Raw genomic sequence first — 20,873 nt, 5'->3', positions numbered from 1 at the left:
GTAAATTTTACCCGTTCTTCAATATTGTTCACTTCAATATTGTTCACTGCTCTTTTTGCTCGCTCAAAACAGCCATACGTCTATCTTTTATTTTTGAAAATGGCCTATGTAGACATTTTTGGTCCTTAGTATGTCAATATTTTTTGGCCATTTTCAAAAATAAAAACTTCCACATGAAAACACACAAAAACAAGTTTTGCAGATGTACCCAACTACCTTGTCTGATCGCAGCAGGGGAACCTCCATCAGCTCAGCCAGTTTCTGTGCAGTCCTGCTGGATCAGCTGATGGAGGATTGCCCTGCCAGGATGAGCTGAATTGGCAGGGAGAATTTTTTTTTAACTTATTTAAAACATTTATATCTCGTATTTTCCAAAATCTATCTCTCTCCCTCCCTCACATCCACCGAACCCCTACACCCTTCCCCCCCAACATCTCCCCACATCCACCCAATATCTCCCCACATCCTCTGACAAACCCCTTATGTTCAGATGACAAATTGGGGAATGGGGGAGATGTTGGGGGATGTCCTATTTGGGTGGTAGGAGGGGGTTGTGACCACTGGGGGAGTAAGGGAGGGTCATGCCTTAAACCCTCCAGTGGTCTTCTTGTCAGTTTGGACACCTTTGAGGAACTTAGATGCTCTTCTGGAATCTGTTATAGGGAAAGACACCCTCCAGGGTTTCAAGACAAAGTTGGACAAGTTCCTGCTAAACTGAAATGTACGCAAGTGAAGCTGGACTCATTTAGAGCACTGGTCTTTGACCTGAGGGTCACTGCGTGAGCGGACTGCTAGGCAGGATGGACCACTAATCTGACCCAGCAGTGGCAATTCTTATGTTCTTATGTTCTTAAAACAGGTCTAAACCCCCCCTCCTTCCACACACACACACTACTTAGGTCCATAAAACTGCATAAAATCATCTTTCTGCTTTGAGCGAGAGATGCGGGGAAGTAAAATTAAGGGTGAGGGGACAGGGATGAAAATTGCATTTCGCTGCAAGAATGGGGATGAAAATATGTGGAGGAGGATGAATCTTTGTCCTTGCATCACTCTCTAAATCACAGTTTTAGCAGGGTTCATCCCAAGTATGTTATTTCTGTATTTTGTGTTAGATTTATGTTTTATTATGTATGTTTTTATATACTCCGTACAGATTTTGGGATGTGTGGGATATAAATATTTTAAATAAATAAAACCTAAAAAGAGGAGTAGCCAGAGTCCATGTTGCTATCTTTGCTACTCTTCCTTACTTATACCAGCACAGCAAACAAGTTTAAAACTCGGTGGTAGCATTCCTGAAGGCCACTCTTTGGATATATCCTAGGCCTATGGGCTTTGTAAGAAAGAAGTTCAATATGTTTTCCCTGTGCACCAGAAAGGAGACTGGCTGTGCTCTAAATGGAAGCTTACAGCCATTTAGAGTTGCATCAAAGTAATCAGAAGTTTTTCAGATTTGTAATAGGAAAACACTTCCAGTATTGCATCCTGCCCTTCAACCTAGCATCTGGTTCATAAGCCTTTACACATTTCATAGTCACGTTAGTGATCTATTTATGCCAACTGAAGTTGAATGTGTTTCTCCTGTCTGCACAATTAGTTAAGCAAAAGCACATCTCCTTAGCTTTTTTAGTTCTAGCTATTATAAATCCCATACTCAGTACTGTCAAATGATGTAGTTTTCTTGTGAGATAGATTTATTTCTGTTTGTCCATGGAGGATTTATTTTCCTGTATTTTAGTACATTATTTGTAAACACTGCCCATCCAAATAACCTAAGGTATGATGAATCTGTTTGTGAATTTGTAGTTTTTGGAGAAATGTGTATACTTATGAATTTTTTATATTGTTTTTCTTGTATAAGAGCTCCTTACCAATCAAAATTCACCAAACCAAAAGTAATATGAAAGAAAGAGACAATGAAGATATGGAGCCTACTTCAGTATTGCAACAGACAGGTAAAGGATCTCAAAAGATAAATAAAGCTACATATACCAGTAGGTTTGCAAATTTATATATTTATGTAATGCATAATATCCTATAGAACTACAACCTTCAAGGTATATATGTATAAGTATATATTTATAGTGATGGGCAAGAGTGGTAAACTCCCTGGGTAGGGGGAGGAGATGTTGAAAACAAGCATTAAGAACATAAGAAGTTGCCTCCACTGGTTCAGACCAGAGGTCCATCGCGCCCAGCGGTCCGCTCCCGCGGCAGCCCATCAGGCCCATGACCTGTGAAGTGGTTTCTGACTATTCCCATAACCTACCTCTACTTCTATCTGTACCCCTCAATCCCCTTTTCCTTTAAAGAGTGTCCCCTTTTCTCTTTAAAGAGTGTCAGCAGGTAACAAGAGAGTAGGAATGGAAGCAGCGGCCCTTGGCAGCAAGGAACTTTCCCTTTAAGGCCTCTAAAACAATACATTAGGGATAGAATATGCCTAGTGGAGACTGAGGCCTAGATTTTTTAAAAACTGCGTTAAAAAACGACGAGCTGCTATTGCAGCCATTCTGGTAGCGAATTAAAAAAAGCGAGTCATTCTCCAAACAATGCTCATGTAAATGAGGTTGGTGGAGAGTAGCGAAGATTTGCTAAATTTGCATATGCCCTTCATTGGTGATAGCGATGGGCACATAGGCAGAAAAAACACAAAAAAAACCACAACAACAGCAGAAGAGATGTTCAATCTCTCCCACTGCCAACCAACACTACCCCCCACCCCCCCTGCAGCGGGAGAGATGTCCACTCTCTCCCACTGCCAAGTGAAACCCCCTCCCCAGCAGCAGGAGAGATAACCATTCTCTCCCACTGCCACATACCACACACCCTGCAGTGGGAGAGATGCCCACTCTCTCCTGCTGCCAAGTGAACCCCCCTCCCCCTGCAGCGGAAGAGAGGAGAGTTGAAAGCTGTTATGCTTCTCTTCCAGGCTTCCTGTTGCCCTAGCAATCAGGAGAGGGCTGTTGTGAAAGCTCCTCCCTTAGACAGAGCCTGTAATTACAACCCAAAAGAAAATGAGGGCAGCAGAAAAAGGGTTAAATTTACATTCTCAGATCTTGTAGAGTAAGCATGGGGATAGATTCCTAGCTGTCCTAATTAGCAAGATAAGATAGCTATTTAAAGGAGAAATTTTTCATGCCTAAAGCACATTCCCAGAAAGAGTAAAGCTCCCAGGTCAGAGAGAGAAAGGGATTTCACTAGATAGGTTTTTCTGGGTATTAGTTCCTCCCTCACAGCCAGTGGTAGAACTCTCCACAACTAAACATGGAAGATCTCAGGCAAAGGATACAGATAACTGGGCTAATGATTTGAGAAGGTCACCAGAGGGAGGACCTGGGGAAAAGAAAGGAACATATTCTTTGTTATAAGAGATGAGATCCAAGATGACCGTGGTAGCCAGTATATGAGAGAGACGCCATGAACTGTTCCTGTTTCTCCATTAACTTCAGCATTTAATAATGCCGAAAAGAAGTGGTAAAGGTGGAGCCTCCCAACGACCGGAGATCCCTTCGAGCGGCACTATCAATGAGATTTTGCGGCGCCTCACTGGAGGTATGGATTTGTCTGGGAATCGCCCGCTGTTGACGCTGGCGATGAGTGACGCCGCTGCAAATGACTTGGGGCTAGATGCTATTCTGAGCTCAGACCATAGAGTTCCTCCTCCACGGCCACAAGCAAGCTCTCCACAGGAAGTGAGCATGTCCAAAGAGGCTGTGCTCTCACTGTGAGAGGCTGGTTTACCAGAGAGCTTGTCTTTGGAGTCAGCAGGGGAACTTGTGTCCCTGGAGCTACCTGTGGCTGGTAGATCAATCGAGGAGCCAGTACAAGGAATAATAGACATGTATCCGGCAACGGGTAAGACTGAATTAGCACTACAAGACTTTTCTTTATTAGTAAAACCTCCTGAAGTTACCCTGGAGAATATTTGGGACTTAGTTGTAAACCTGAGGAAAACTTTTTCCCCAAAGCTTGAAGAGATAGAAGGAAAATTAAAAGTACAGCAAGAAGAAATTCTACAGATGAAACAAAAAATTAATCAAAGTAAAAGTGAGACTCAAAAAATGACTAAATAATTGAAAACAATAAAAAATTTTCAAGAGACACAAGTTAAAGATAGTAATAATATATGAAGAAAATTAGAAACTCTTGAAAACTATAATCGTTTTAACAATTTGAGGATATTAAATTTTCCTAAAGATCTTTTGATAAATCCTCGAGATATGTTAAAGAGATATTTTCTGGATGTTCTGAATGTTCCAGAACAATCATTACTTCCCTTTGTTAGGGTATATTATCTTCCAGGAAAAAAAATGCCAGGAACAATCAGATCCAGAACAAAATTGTTAAGACAAACCCCTTAATGTTTCTGAATTATTGGAAACCTCTGAGGAGAAAATTGTGAAATCATCAACACTTCTGGTAACAGTTGCCTTAGCTCCTGATAAAGAATGGATATTGAGGTTATTTTTCAAAAATAAATCAAAAAAATTTTTGGGACACAAAATATTAATGTTTCCTGATGTCTCTAAAGATACCCAGAGAAGAAGGCAAGAGTTCCTTCTGATGAGACCTGCAGTGACAGCTATAGGAGGAGTTTTCTTCTTACAATACCCCTCCCTGCAAGTGCATAATCAGATATAAATCCTTCAAGTATGTTTTTTATGATCCATCCCAGCTGACTGGATTTCTGTCTCTTAAACGCCTTGATAAAAAAGTCAATTCTAATGAAGATAACCTCCCACCTTTACAGGCTATTGTTTTATTGTTATATTTTTTATTTAAGTACTTATATATTGTAATTTTCACTTGTTTGAATCTTAGATCTCTATAATAGAGGACTTGAGAATGATAGGAATTGTTGTTATTTCTTTATTTTATTTAGGTTTCCTCTTTAACTCATACTATTTGTATGTTTTTATTTCTGCCATTCTTTCTGTTCAAGATGTGTATGCTTGGAAATGTAATTGAAAATTAAATAAAGAATTAAACATAAGAGATGAGTAAAGATGTCAGCTGTTTGGAAGGTAACCTTAAAGAAAAGATAGAGACCTATGTAACAGTAGAAAAATCCCTTGGGTAGCTGTAAGCCAGCCTACTGATCCAATGAGTCAGGTTTATACAGTAGTGAGAAGGAGCAGTCCTCAGATGTGGGGAAAATCCCCCAGAGTATCACCAAGATTCCTTTTGTTTGAGGCCCAAGAACTGTTTGGCTTCTTCAATCTCCTACTCTATAAGGAAGCAAAAGGGATTGTTAGACAGCAGTTCTCTGGGAATGATAAGGAAGGGAATGTACTGATTCCAAAGGAACCCTGTAGGTATTGAAGGGAAAAAAAATCTAAAGATAGCTAATTATTTTGGAGGGCAAGAAAGGCTATGGGTAAAACCTCATGAGCGAGAAGCAAAAAGAAAACTGCAGACTAGTATGTACAAGATGCAGGCTATGTTTATTATACCAAATTTCTTTAGCACTCTCCAGACCAGTAGAGGTTAACTTTACGATTGGGTATATATCTAATCATGACCAGCAGGTGGAGACTGAAAACAAAACTTTGGGACAGTATATCCTAGCCCCTCCTCTCTATTTCCCTCAGTCTTCTTTCAGTCTCCAGCAGGTGTTGAGTGATCTGTACCCATCTCCCTTGGTAGGGCTGTTGGAATTTGTTTAGAGGTTTATTGTCCCTGTTTTTAGCCGGACGGAGCTTGGACGGACTCTGTTTGGGGGTTCGTCCGACCTCGGGGGTGTCAAACCCGGCGGGTCACGAGCGGGGTCCCTCCCCCCACTTCCTCCACCTCCCCATATTTTTTTAGAGGAGCCTCAGCAGTAAGCCTTGCCCCCTAAATCAAGCAAGGCATATTGCTTCGAGAGCCTGTGGAGTCTGTTCTGTAAAAAAAAAAAAAAAAAAAAAAAATCCTGAGGTAGTGCTGGTCTGGAGGGTTGTATCCCTTTAAGAAAACTGTATTTTACTGTATTTTTTCAACTAACCGGCACTTTTTTACAGCTAGGTCGCGTATGGAGCAATGAGCACTTCTAAAGGGAAAAAGTGCTCATTGTGCTCCAGACGCGAGGCACTCGCGGCCGGCCTGTGCAAGCGGTGTTCAGGCCGGTGCGGTGGAGGAGCTCCGTCGGCAGCGGCTGCAGGCGCCCAGAGCTCCCCGCCGATGGTGCCTCGCGAGTCGGCAGGGAACGGTGGAGAAGCCCGGTCTTCTCCGTCCGCCCACGGAGGGATTCCCCGAGCCGCCGACGGTCGGGTTTTAGAGGATTCCCTCTCAGCTGATATTTTGACAGCTGATGCCGGCTTGCCTGTTTTAGCGGCTGAGACTATTCAGGTCTCTCAGCCGCTTCAGGCTGTGGAGGGAGCTGTTTTGGCGGGAAAGACGCCATCTTCTCTGTCTGGCCCCTCCATTTTGTCTTCCACCTCAGGTGACCTTCCCCCTGTTTTGTCTAAGCAGGGGCAGGTTTCTGCTGGGTCCCCTGCTGTGGCAGGGAGTCCCTTGGGACCCTCGGGGGGTTTTTCCCCTGATTTTTTCTTTTCATTATGCAAAGCCTATTTTCAGGCGGCTGGGGGTCCCGGTTGCGCCCAGGGGGTCTCGGGGGGTGGGGTTTCCTCCGCGCTCCCTGCGGCTTTGCCTCTCTCGTCTGACGTGACGTCCCCTCCGCCGCCTCTCTTGTCCAAGCGTCCGCGGGTGTCGTGGGACGAGGATTTGTGGTCGGAGGAACGTGTCGGTATGGAGGAGGACCTGGACCCTTCTGAGGAATTCCAGGACCCTCTGGAGGGGACGGAAGCTGGCGGCGGGTTGTCGGGTTTCCCGTTCTCCAGTGACGAGGCGTCCGTGGTGCGCCTTTTTCAGAGAGATGAGCTGCCTGACCTTATTCAACAGGTTTCTTCGGCTTTGCGGTTTGAGGACGCGCCGCCGGAGACTCCGCGTGTGGGGGACCCTCTGTTACGAGGGATCCGTTCCGTTTCCCGCTCTTTTCCTATGCATCAGGATATTCGGGATATTATTCTTGAGCAGTGGAAAACGCCGGAGACGCCGTTTCGGCTGGCGCGCAGCATGGCTCGCCTGTATCCCATTCCTGAAGGGGATCGGGCTACGTTAGCTTCGCCAGTCGTGGATGCGGTGGTCTCGGCTATTTCCAAGCGGCATACCGTGCCTGTTGAGGGCGGTTCTGCCTTGCGGGACTCTGAGGAGCGCAAATTGGAGACCATCCTTAAGCAAAATTTTCAAGTCTCTGCTTTTGGGGTCCAGGCGGCTATTTGTGGGGGACTGGTCGCTCGCGCCGTGTTTCGGTGGGCGGAGCGGGTCTTGGATCGAGAGTCTGACGACTGGTCTCTGGTGGATCAGGAGGTAGCAAAGATTGAGATGGCTGCCTCATTCCTCTCGGATGCTCTGTATGACTTGGTGCGGATCTCGGCTAAGTCCATGGCTTTTGGCGTGGCCGCAAGGCGTGTGTTGTGGCTGCGCGCTTGGGCGGCGGATGCTGCGTCCAAAGCTAAGCTTACTAAATTTCCCTTTCGGGGGTCGTTTTTATTTGGAGAGGACTTGGATAAGTTAATTCAGACTCTGTCGGACTCGAAAGTTCCCCGTTTGCCGGAGGACCGTGCCCGCCCGGCGTCTCGGGGGGGTGCGGCCCGGGGGCGTTTGCGGGAATTTCGCAAGTATCGCCCTGGGCGTGGGGCTGCTTCTTTCCAGTCTCCGGGGTTTTCCCGGGGTCGGTTCTTCCAGCGCATGCAGCCCTTTCGGGGGGCCCGTCGGGGGGCAGGGAACCCCTCCGCCGGTTCCCCCGCTTCCCGTCCTGCACAATGACGCCTTGCCGGCGCCCCCCTTGGTTCCGGTGGGGGCCCGGCTGCGCGACTTTTTTCCCAAATGGGCCGAGATCACGTCCGATCAGTGGGTCCTGGAGGTGGTGCGGGACGGTTATGCCCTGGAGTTCGCCCGCTCTCTGCCGGATTTTTTCCTCGCTTCTCCGTGTCAGACTCCGGGGAAGAAGCAGGCTTTTCGCCAGACCCTTCAGCGCTTGCTAGATCTCAGGGCAGTAGTTCCGGTGCCCCCCCCGGAGTGGGGCACGGGCAGGTACTCCATTTACTTTGTGGTGCCCAAGAAGGAGGGGACTTTTCGGCCCATCCTCGATTTGAAAGGGGTCAACAGGGCTCTCAAGGTTCCCTCTTTCCGTATGGAAACGCTGCGGTCGGTCATTCTGGCGGTTCAGCCGGGGGAGTTTCTCACTTCTCTCGATCTGACGGAGGCCTACTTGCATGTTCCTATTCGGACCTCTCATCAGCGTTTCCTGCGCTTTGCGATCTTGGGTCGGCACTATCAGTTCTGTGCGCTTCCCTTTGGGCTGGCCACGGCTCCCCGGACGTTCACCAAGGTGATGGTGGTCGTCGCGGCAGCCTTGCGGTCGGAGGGCATTCTGGTACACCCCTACCTGGACGACTGGTTAATTCGGGCCAAGTCGTTGCAGGAAAGCTACCGGGTTACGGCTCGGGTGGTGGAGTTTCTCCGGTCGCTGGGCTGGGTGGTCAACCTTTCCAAGAGTCGGTTGGTTCCGGCTCAGCGTCTGGAGTACCTCGGGGTGCTGTTCGACACCTCCTTGGGGAAGGTCTTCCTCCCAGAGGCCCGGGTGAGCAAATTGCAGTCTCAGATTCGCCTGCTTTTGGCGTCCCGGTGTCCTCGGGCGCGAGATTTCCTCCAGGTCCTGGGGTCGATGGCGGCGTCCCTGGACGTGGTGAGGTGGGCGCGGGCCCACATGCGTCCTCTTCAGTATGCTCTGCTCCGGAGGTGGTCTCCCCAGAGGCACGGGATGGATGTTCCGGTTCCCCTGCGAGGCTTGGCGCGCTGCAGTCTGCGTTGGTGGCTCCGGACCCCTCACCTAGTTCAGGGGGTGGGTCTGGATCTTCCGCAGTGGACGGTGCTCCTTACGGATGCGAGTCTCCTGGGTTGGGGGGCCCAGTGTCTGGGTCACTCTGCTCAGGGAACCTGGTCCACGGAGGAGGCCTCCTGGTCGATCAACGTGTTGGAGACCAGGGCGGTCCGGCTGGCGCTGTTGGCTTTCCACTCCCTTTTGTTGGGCAAGTCGGTCAGAGTCCTGTCGGACAATGCCACGGCGGTGGCTTATGTCAATCGTCAGGGGGGCACCAAGAGCACTCTGGTGGCGCAGGAGGCGGCTCGGCTCATGGTTTGGGCGGAGTCGCATCTTCTGGACCTCTCGGCCTCTCACATTGCCGGGGTAGAAAACGTTCAGGCGGACTTCCTCAGTCGTCACTTCTTGGATCCGGGAGAGTGGTGTCTCGGCGCCGAGGCGTTTCAGTTGCTAGTGCGTGCTTGGGGGCAGCCCCTGATGGATCTGATGGCTACAAGTGGCAACGCCAAAGTACCCCGCTTCTTCAGTCGTCGCAGGGACGGTCTGGCCGAGGGTCTGGATGCTCTGGTCCAACCGTGGCCAACGGAGGGGCTGTTGTATGTGTTCCCTCCTTGGCCATTAGTAGGCAGAGTACTGCTTCGCATTGTTCGCCATCCGGGGCTGGTGGTCTTGGTGGCTCCGGATTGGCCTCGTCGTCCGTGGTATGCGGATCTGGTGAGGCATCTGGTGGCGGATCCTCTTCCTCTGCCTCTCGAGTGCGATCTTCTGACGCAGGGTCCCATTCCCATGTTCGACCCGTCTCCCTTTTGTCTTACGGCTTGGCTCTTGAAAGGGGCCGCCTGAGTAAGAAGGGATATTCCGACAAGGTGATCTCTACACTTTTGGGGTCCCGGAGGCTTTCTACCTCTCGGGCTTATGTACGGGTTTGGCGTCTTTTTGAGGAATGGTGCCGAGCGCGGGGAGTGGTCTCCTTTCGCGCTTCTCTGCCTAACATTCTAGAGTTTTTGCAGGATGGCCTGGATAGGGGCCTGGCCTGGTCTTCTCTTCGGGTTCATCTGGCGGCCCTGTCGGCTTTTCGGGGGCTGGTGACAGGTCAGCGTTTGTCAGCCATTCCTGATGTGATTCGCTTTCTTAGGGCGGCCAAGTTGCTCAGGCCTCCCATAAGGCCCTCGATTCCCTCTTGGGATCTCAATCTGGTTCTCTCTGTTCTAGTGCGCCCTCCTTTCGAGCCGTTGGATGGCTGTTCGTTGAAGGACCTTACGCTGAAGTCGGTCTTTTTGGTGGCCATTACTTCCGCTAGACGGGTGTCGGAGCTACAGGCTTTCTCTTGTAGGGCTCCCTTCCTGGAGTTTTCAAAGGAGCGGGTTGTTTTGCGGCCTGTTCCTTCCTTTCTGCCGAAGGTAGTTTCTCCTTTTCATGTCAATCAATCGGTGGTCCTCCCGGTCTTGGGTAGTCGGGAGGGTTCTTCTGAGCAACGACAGCTGCGCAAGTTGGATGTCGGTCGGGTCCTCCATGCTTATGTGCAGCGGACCCGGGATTTTCGGAGCTCCGATCATCTCTTTGTGCTTCTGGCGGGTCCTCGTCGGGGGGCTGGCGCTTCTAAGGCTACTATTGCGCGCTGGATCAAGGAGACGATCGCTTCCGCTTATCTTCTGAGTCAGAAGCCGGTTCCGGAGTTTCTCAAGGCTCATTCCACTAGGGGTCAGGCGGCTTCTTGGGCTGAGTCGTCGCTCGTGCCTCCGGTGGATATTTGTAAGGCTGCGGTTTGGTCCTCCTTGCATTCATTTGTTCGGCATTATCGGGTAGATGTTCAGGCGCGTCGGGACGCGGTGTTCGGTGAGCGTGTTCTGGTATCGGCCCTTCGGGGGTCCCGCCCGTGAGAGGGACTGCTTTGGTACGTCCCAATCGTAAAGTTAACCTCTACTGGTCTGGAGAGTGCTAAAGAAGGAGAAATTAGGTTCTTACCTGCTAATTTACTTTCTTTTAGCTTCTCCAGACCAGTAGAGGTCCCCACCCTGTCTGTTGTTGTTGTTGTTGGGGCTGTTGCGCGGGCAGTTTTTGGTTTTTGCTGCGGGTTCTAGTATTTTTCTAGGGCCGGGGAGAATTGAAGAACAGCGGCTGTGGCTCGGCTGGCTTAGCTGGCGAGCTGTGGGGACCTTCTTCCTTCGGGAATTTCTCCTCTGCATTTTCCAACAGCATTTTTTGGGTATGTTATTGGTTACTCCTTTCGGAGTATTGTTTTTTCTCTCTGTTGTTTCCAGTTCTTGGTTCTGCTTGGCTATTCGGCAGACTGAGGGAAATAGAGAGGAGGGGCTAGGATATACTGTCCCAAAGTTTTGTTTTCAGTCTCCACCTGCTGGTCATGATTAGATATATACCCAATCGTAAAGTTAACCTCTACTGGTCTGGAGAAGCTAAAAGAAAGTAAATTAGCAGGTAAGAACCTAATTTCTCCATTTAATGCAGTTAAATGTTACCACCTTATTACAAACCAAGAGACCTAACACGGTCCGTGTTTCAGAGAACACGCCTTCTTCAGGGGTCCATGGTTGACAAGGTTTGTAAAAAACCGCAATAAAATGGTATAAAACAATTGCCTGTGAACTAAATCACGACTGGTGGATGCTCTCTTCCAATCTCTCCAGAGGTTTACTGTTTCAAAGCCCCCTCATCAGAAGGTCCTCACGACAGATTGTTCGACCTACGCTTGGGGGGCTCATCTCGACAGTCTCTGTACTCAAGTCCATTGGTCCAGTATGGATTGTCAGTGTCACATCAATCTGTTGGAACTCAGAGCAATCTTCAATGCTCTCAAAGCTTTTCAGCATCTTCTTCATGACCAAGAAGTCCTCATTCGGACAGACAACAAGCAGGGAGGAACAGGATCTCTCCTTCTTTGTCAGGAAGTTCAAAAGGTATGGAAATGGGCAATCCATCACAACACCTTTCTGAAAGCAGTCGACATTCAAGGAGAGAAAAATGTCTGGTGGACAAATTGAGTCGTCTTCTGCAACCTCACGATAGACACTCAATTCCTTGCCTCTCCATCACATTTTTTCTCAGTGGGGAACTCCTCAGATAGATCTCTTTAAGTCTCCCCACAACAACAAACTGCCTCAGTTCTGCTCCAGGATATACTCTCCTCTCCGCCTCGAGGCAGATGCTTTCCTTCTGGAATGGACAAATCTGATTCTTTATGCATTCCCTCCATTTCCTCTGATTCTCAAGACTCTTGTCAAACTCAAACAAGATCATGCCACCATGATTCTCATAGCTCCTTGGTGGCCCAGACAACCCTGGTACTCCCTCTACTTCAACTCAGCAGCAGGGAGCCTATACTTCTACCAGTATTTCCCTCTCTGCTTACACAGAGTCAGGGGTCTCTCCTTCATCCCAATCTGTAGTCTCTACACCTAACAGCTCTCAACCTAACTGCCACTTTACAGTTTTCTCAATCTGTACAGTACATTTTAGAGGCTTCTAGGAAGGCTACCACTAGACAATGCTACAACCAGAAATGGACTAGATTTTCTGCTTGGTGCACCATTCATCACAAGGAGCCTCAATCTACCTCCTTGTCTTCAGTTTTGCATTACCTGTTCCATTTATCATAATCAGGCCTCAAATCCACATCCATTTGAGTCCATCTCAGTGCAATTGCTGCTTTTCATCAGCCTATTGATGGGAAACCCCTATCTGTTCATCCTGTGGTTTCCAGATTTATGAAAGGACTTTTCAATGTCAAGCCACCTCTCAGACTGCCTCCAGTAGTTTGGGATCTCAATGTTGTTCTTGCTCAATTGATGAACCTTCCTTTTGAGCCAATGGCGTCGGCTCATCTCAAATATCTCACTTGGAAAGTGATTTTTCTCATTGCTCTCACGTCTGCTCCCAGAGTCAGTGAGCTTCAAGCTTTAGTAGTGGATCCACCTTTCACAGTATTCCATCATGACAAAGTTGTCCTCCGTACTCATCCTAAATTCTTATCTAAAGTGGTCTCGGAATTTCATCTCAATCAATCCATTGTACTTCCAGTGTTTTTTTCCAAAACCTCATTCTCACCCTGGAGAATCAGCTCTTCATACTCTGGACTGTAAGCGTGCTTTGGCTTTCTACTTGCAACGCACTCAACCACATAGATCTGCTCCTCAACTTTTTGTCTCCTTCGATCCAAACAAGTTGGGACATCCGATTTCCAAGTGCACCATCTCCAACTGGTTTGATGCTTGCATCACTTTTTGCTATGCTTAGGCTGTACTGCATCTACAGAGTCGAGTCACAGCCCACAAAGTCAAAGCCATGGCAGCATCAGTAGCTTTCCTTAGATCTACCCCTATTGAGGAAATCTGCAAAGCTGTCACTTCGTCCTTGGTTCATACCTTCACCTCTCATTATTGTCTGGATACTTTTTTCAGACAGGATAGCCATTTCCTACGTTGCCAACACTCCCACCATCCCATTCTGGTTAGCTTGGAGGTCACCCATATGTTGAGAATAGGCTGCCTGCTTGTCCTGGGATAAAGCACAGTTACTTACCGTAACAGGTGTTATCCAGGGACAGCAAGCAGCTATTCTCACAACCCACCCACCTCCCCTGGTTGACTTCTCTGCTAACTATCTGAACTGAGGAGATGGGCGACCTGCACTGGGCAGGAAGGCAGTTGCGCATGTGCGGTGCGGCAGTCACAAACTTTCTAAAGTTCTACAAGCAAGTCTGCTTGCGAAGCTGTCCACATCCGGACTCCGTGGATGATGTCACCCATATGTGAGAATAGCTGCCTGCTGTCTCTGGATAACACCTGTTATGTTAAGTAACTGTGCTTTTCCTACTAGCCATACCTCTCCCTATGCAACCTAGCATCTTTCTAGCTTTCACTGTCACCTTTTCAACCTGTTTGGCCACCTTAAGATCATTACATACAATCACACCCAAGTCCCGCTCTTCTGTCGTGCACATAAGCTCTTCACTCCCTAATCTGTACCATTCCCTTGGGTTTTTGCAGCCCAAATGCATGACCTTGCATTTCTTAGCATTAAATTTTAGCTGCCAAATTTCAGACCATTCTTCAAGTTTCGCCAGGTCTTTCTTCATGTTATTCACCCATCCGGTGTATCTACTCTATTGCAGATTTTGGTATTATCTGCAAAGAGGCCAATCTTATCTGACAACCCTTCAGCAATATCGTTTATAAAAATGTTAATAAGAACAGGCCCAAGAACAGAACCTCGAGGCACACCACTGGTAACATCCCTATCATCAGAGCGATCTCCATTGATCACTACCCTCTGTCACCTTCCACTCAACCAGTTCTTGACCCATACCGTCACTTTGTGACCCATCCCGAGGGCACTCAGTTTATTTATTAGATTTCTGTGTGGAACACCTTCAAAGGCTTTGCTAAAATCTAAATACACCACATCTAGCGCACATGAGGATGGTCACCTAGTCAAAGAAATTGATTAGATTTGTCTGACAAGACCTACCTCCAGTAAATCCAGGTTGCCTCCGGTCCTGTAATCCACAGGATTGCAGAAACTTCATGATTCTCTGTTTTAAAAGTGTTTCCATTAATTTGCTTACTACAGAAGTCAGACTTACCAGCCTGTAATTCCCTACTTCTTCCTTACTTCTGTTACAAACGCATGTTTTTCTACAGCACCAGAGCATTACTCTATCGCGCAGAGCTCTCGACCAGGATTGTTCTCAGCCTTTGATTCACGTTCTTTGACTTAGGATTCATAGGGACCCCTGAGGAAGACAAGGTTGTCAAAACACGGACCGTGTTGGGTCCATAGTTCCCATCTTATGGGTCCTAGACATTTTATTATGTGGATTTTATAACTGTATCTTCAATAAAGCCTGCATCTTGGACATCTTCTCCACAGTGTTTTTGTTTTTAGAAAGAGTATGAGCAGATTTGTTAGCAGCCTAGCTGCAGGTATACTGTGCTCTAGGATTTTGGAAGAGAAAGATGAAACATAAGGATGCTACAAACAGTGACAGGTGAAAACATTTGATTTAGTAAAGGATAGAACCATTGAAAGAAAGTAGAAAACAGTACTGAACATTTCATTTTGAAGCTCATAATAAAGCAGTATTAGAAGCCTTGACTTAATTACTCTCAAAGACTATGTTTGAGAGATTGAGAGAGAGTGCTCTGCACCGCTAGATGGCGTATAAGGTTTAAGAATCTGGATGCAAATCTCTTTCTAGTAGTAACACTTGAACGCACGCTGTTGTTCATCCTTTGCATTTATCTCTTTTATAGGATAATTTCTCCAGCAAACAGTTTATTTCTGTATATATTCCTTCTTCCCATCTTCTTCCTGACTCACTGATACTACCTGCTCTACTCTTTACCTTCAATAGAAATGACCAGTGATCTTCTTTTGTAACCCACCTTCTATATCTTTTGTAATCCACCTTGAACCATAAGGTAATGGCGGAATAGAAATCTCTAATGTAATGTAATGTAATATATAGAAAGATATTTTACCCTAATCTCTTTTTTAATTTTCTTTTTCAGTAGACAAACCAGCCTATTGTTTAATTGAATTATAAAAAAGAAAACCAAAAGTAGAAAAATTTTAAACTAACCTGTTGCTTAACTAACTTTTAAATAAACATAGAAATTATAAGTTTAACCCATGATCTTCTTTTTCCCTGAGTTGTAAGACACAATTTCACGGTGGCAAATACTCACACATGCAGATTCCTTACAAGCCAAGGCAGGTCTTAGCTTTCCCTTTGGCAGGGCTGGTATAACTCATCGGCTGCATAGGTTAAGCCAAGGTTATTTATTTTTCACTGCCCAAGGATGGTCTGCAGCCTTGCATCTCCTTCTCTCCCTCCCAACAAGAGTTTTTTCTTCTTAAGATAAGTAGCAGCAATTTCTATTTGCTGCCCATGGCTGACCCCAATGCGTTACATCTGCCTCTTCCAACACAGATGAAAATAGGAAGTTTTGTCAGAGAGTGGTGGGATGAGGCAGACAGAAGGCATTGGGGTCATCCACAGGCAGTGAATAGAAATCGCTGCCTCTTCTCTTTTAAAGAAAAAACTCTCTTTGGGAGGAAGAGAAAGGACATGGATCTTCCCCCCCATCCTGACTGGAGGTCAGGAGAGGGGAGAGTGAAAGATTGGGAAATGAATGGGGGAGGGCATGAGTAAGGAAAAGAGATGGAAAGCAGTAAAAAAAATTGAAAACTGGCCTATCCAGTTCACTAGTGTCGAGCGGTAACTTCATTGCTATTAGCAGAAACTGCCAGCTGGTCACTCAGGGGTCTCTTCCAGTCACCTAGGTCTCTTTTGGTCTCCCAGTACCTTGGTCCCCACAGACCCGCAGATTACCAGTCAATGTGGCTCTCCTGGTACCTTGGTCTCGCGGACATGCTGGTCACCTGTCAATTCAGGTTTGAGTTTACTGGGGGTTAGACAGGTGCCAGCATGCATCCCCCCCAAGGGTCGGTCTTAAGAGTTCTTGTCAGGAACTATCTTTCACTTGTCTTTCTGGGCTCCAGGTTGCAAGCTCATGTTTCTCTCGGGATGAGATCTTTTCCAACTTGACTCAACATGCAAATGAGCTTTCTTCGCTTGGCCTGCTGGGAAGACTCAATACCTAGTCTTTTTTACTCTCCTCTGAGTTAAAAAGCCTTTGATGGATGAGGCCTATGCTAAGACCTGGAAGGCTTTTCAGCTCTGGTGTGCCAAATATCAGGTAGAGCCTTTAAGGGCCCCAGTTTCTGCAATCTTTGCTTTTCTACATGCCGAATTAAAAAAAGACCTGGCAGTAGCATCTTCCAAAATTCAGGTACTGGGCCACTCATGCATTCAGGCTCGAAAGGGAAAGCTATCGCTACCATCTCATCCAAATGTAAACAGATTTTTGAGGGGGGTGCTCAGGCTGTGGCCCTATTATGCCAGCCTTCTCTGTCATAGAATCTTAATATCATCCTTAAGGGCCTTAGTAAACTACTGCAAGAAGCCTCCTTCCTGGACCTCATGATCAAGACCCATGCAGTTAGTGTCTCTCCTAACCCCATCGATTCCATCTTGCTTAGCAGCTTGCGGTATGGGACACTGTCAAAAGCTTTACTGAAGTCCAGGTACACGATGTCCAAAGACTCTCCCAAGTCCAACTTTCTTGTTACCCAGTCAAAGAAGCTGATCAAGTTTCAAGTTTATTATAAAATTTGATTAATCGCCTATTCCAAATTCTAAGCGATGAACAAATCAATAAAATTACAAAGTTAGGGGAAACAAACATAACTAACAAAAAGACTAAATCTACGAAACATAATCAAAGCCAGCTTTACAAACATAATAAAACACAAGGAAAGAATAGGAAAGAAATACAATCTGATTAATAAAAAGAAAAACATTTAAGGTCAAAAACAATAGGTAGGGGAAGGAGAAAAGCTCTCAAAAAAATAAAGATACAATGAAACTCTTAAGCAATTCATTTAGTCATTGAATGCATCTTTAAAAAGAAAGCCCTTGAGTTTGCTCTTAAATTTTTTCAAAATTTTTTTCTTCTCTTAAATAAATTGGAAGGGAATTCCATGTTTAAGGAGCCGTAACGGAAAAGATGGATTGCCGTCGTGTGCTAATAATTTTAAGGGAGGGAATGACTAATAAGTGTTGGTCATTTGACCTCAGTAATCTAGATGCAGTATAAGGAATCAATACTTTATAGATAAAAGCTGGGGTTTAAAATATCTGAGATTTAAAGGTGAGCAAACTTAATTTGTACATTATACGATGTGCGACTGGAAGCCAGTGTGCTTTTTTAAGTAAAGGAGTCACATGTTACATCCCATGGTTATAAAGCAGAATTTGGGGATCATACTGTATGTTAACCTTGGGATTTCTCAGCAGGTTGGAAGATATAACCTTGAGTTGATTTTATTCAAAAGGTGTAAAATTAATGATGAGATTGGATTGGCAGGACCTACCCTTGGTGAATCAAGCTCAAGTTCAAGTTTAATTATTCTTAATGAATCGCCTATTTTAAATCACTAAGCGATGTACAAAACCTTAATACATACAAATTAATACCTAAATACATACAAATTAAATATTAGTGACAATTTAAACTGAATTTTGTTAAAGATAAAAAAAATTAACATACTAAAGTACATGCGTATAATAAAATGTTAGTTGGGGTAAAAAGACATAATTGAATTGTGAGGATAAATGGGGAAGAAATTACAATAATTGGACAGTAAAGATAAAGTAATAACAAGGGAAAAACAAATAGGAGGGGGATATATATTTATTGATAAAAAAAGAATAATAAAATATTAAGAATCATATGCATCTTTAAAAAAAAACGATTTTAGTGTTTTTTTAAAAATGGTTAAGTCTTTTAATTCCCTAATGTGTTGCGGAAGGAGATTCCAAGACTGAGGGCCAATAACAGAGAACATGTCGTTTCGCCTAGTTCCAATCACCTTCAACGAGGGAACCGAAAGGAGGTTGGAAGAAGTAGAGCGGAGTGAACGAGTAGTATTATAAGGGATTAACCATTTATTGACGAATTGTGGCTCATTAAAAGTGACGGCTTTAATCCATGCTGACTGGGATCCCGAAGATTCCCTTCATTCAAGATCGTGTCCAATTTGCTTTTAATTAGTGTTTCCATGAGTTTGCACACTATTGATGTGAGACTCACCGGTCTATAATTCGCAGCCTCTGCCCTGCAACCCTTTTTATGCAGAAGAACGACATTAGCTAATTTCCAGTCCAGAGGAACTTTCCCCTTAATTAGGGAGAGATTGAATAACTCAGACAACGGTTTCGCCAGGACATTGCTCAATTCTCTGAGCACTCTTGGGTGCAAATTGTCTTGTCCCATGGCTTTGTTCACCTTGAGTCTTGCCAGTTCACTGTAAACTTCACCTGGTGTGAACTCAAAATTCTGAAACGGGTCTTCTGTGCTTTGTGTTGCCTTCAACTGCGGACCGTGTCCCGGTGCCTCACAGGTGAAGACTGAGCAGAAGTATTCATTCAGTAGTTCGGTTTTATCGGAATCTGCTTCCATGTAACTTCCGTCCGGTCTTCTAAGGCGTACTATCCTGCCTGTGTTCCTTTTTCTGTCACTAATATATCTGAAGAAGGATTTATCCCCCTTTTTAATGTTTTTTGCCAGAATTTCTTCCACTCGAAGTTTTGCCTCCCTAACTGCCATTTTGACCGCTGTAGACCTGGTCCTATATTCTACCTTTGCCTCTCTTTTCTCCGTGCGCTTGTAGGAGAGAAACACTTTTTTCTTCTCCTTAATGAGGTGCGAGATCTCCGCGGTGAACCATTGGGGTTTATTGTTTCTTTGTCGTTTATTTACTGATTTTATGAAGCGGCTAGTTGCTTCATGTATGGTTGATTTCAGTGTTAACCACTTAGCTTCTACATCATCGGTCTCCACTTGGTCCTGCAGCGTCCGATGGACGAAATCTCCCATGCGTGCGAAGTCTGTGCCCCGGAAATTGAGTACCTTTGTTTTCGTGTTTGATCTAGGGAAGCCTTTCCTAAGGTTGAACCACACTATGTTGTGGTTGCTGGAGGCTAGCGTATCTCCTACTGAGACCTCTGAGACGCTTTCCCCGTTGGTGAGTACCAGGTCGAGGATCGCCTGGGCCCTAGTGGGCTCCGTTACCATTTGTTTGAGACATGCTCCCTTTATGGAGGTTAAGAGCCTCCTGCTACCACTGGTTGTCGCTGAAAATGAGTTCCATTCTGCATCAGGCATATTGAAGTCTCCTAGCAGTACAACTTCTCCTCGTAGAGTGATATTCTCTATGTCTTCAATTAATTCTGCGTCCATGTCTTCCAGTTGTCTTGGAGTCTGTATACCACACCTAGATACAGGCATTTTTCTCTGCCTCTTGCCAGGTTTACCCAGAGGGACTCCCCGGTGTACTTGACATCTGTGATCCTGGTGGTTTTGATGTCCTCTTTAATGTATAGAGCTACCCCCCCTCCTAACCTGCCCTCTCTGTCCTGACGAAGTAGATTGTAGCCCGGTATAGCCATATCCCACCCATGTGAGTCCGTGAACCAAGTTTCAGATATTGCCACCACATCTAGGTCGGCATTCCTTATTTCAGCCTCCAATTCTAGAATTTTGTTACCTAAACTGTGTGCATTGACATACATGGCCCTCCATATCTTGTGTTTGCTAAGTCCCTGTGAGGCGTATCCTACCCGAGTTGGTGTGACTCCTAAAGAACTGTTTGCAATGTGGGTACTTACCTTGGACATGGAAGCGGAGTTTTGACTCACCTCATCAGGATAATTCCTTTCTGCACTAATATGTGAATGGGTACCCTCCCCCGACTTACCTAGTTTGAAGCCCTGTGAAGCAGGCGGGCTAGTCGGTGTCCGAAGACGTTCTTACCCCTACTGGTCAGATGGAGTCCGTCTGGTCCCTGAAGTCCTTGTAGCGCTTCCCCATGGTTTAGGAATCCGAAGTTCATATCCCGGCATCATCCCTGTAGCCACTCGTTCGTTCAAGGGCCTAGTAATAACATACAAGTCCCTACACAACATGGCACCCAGCTACATATCAACCAAACTTCTTCCATACATCCCAAACAGGCCACTCCACTCCCAGGAGGAAACATGTCTGCAAATACCTCCTGGTTGTGACCTCCGACTCCAGAGCGCCAGACACCTTTCCTACTCCCACTTCCTACCAAGCTATTGGAATCAATTGTCTCTTCACATAAATCGTTCAAAGGGCTTCTGAACATCAGGAAAGCAATAAAAACCTACCTCTTCCCATAACTCCCTTCCAACCATATGTGTTCTAATGTGCGCTGAACTAGATCGACTCCGTTTGTTAACTGAAGTTGGAAATAACTGTATGTTAACTTAAAATGACAAATTGTGTGCTAAACTTGACTGTATAATTTGTTTGTCTTTCCATTATGTATGTCAACCTTGTTACCCATTCTGCAGAAGCTGGACATGCGAAGAATTCTACTCTATTGTCTGGAAAGAACCAAT

At 46.0% G+C, this 20,873-nt stretch overlaps 1 protein-coding gene across 1 annotated transcript in view; it reads left to right on the top strand.

The window, feature by feature from the left end:
* The window catches only part of HORMAD2 (HORMA domain containing 2), a 130,473-nt gene that overhangs the window by 92,425 nt on the left and 17,175 nt on the right, over positions 1-20,873 (top strand). Inside the window, exon 11 of the mRNA XM_033956131.1 lies at positions 1,865-1,958. Coding sequence (XP_033812022.1) covers positions 1,865-1,958 — 94 coding nt within the window. The remainder of the gene's footprint in view (positions 1-1,864; positions 1,959-20,873) is intronic.

This window comes from Geotrypetes seraphini, chromosome 8, assembly GCF_902459505.1.
Source record: "Geotrypetes seraphini chromosome 8, aGeoSer1.1, whole genome shotgun sequence".
NCBI classification, from domain to species: Eukaryota; Metazoa; Chordata; class Amphibia; order Gymnophiona; family Dermophiidae; genus Geotrypetes; species Geotrypetes seraphini.
The sequence above is the reverse complement of the archived record's forward strand: the minus strand, read 5'-3'. Positions and strand labels throughout refer to the sequence as shown.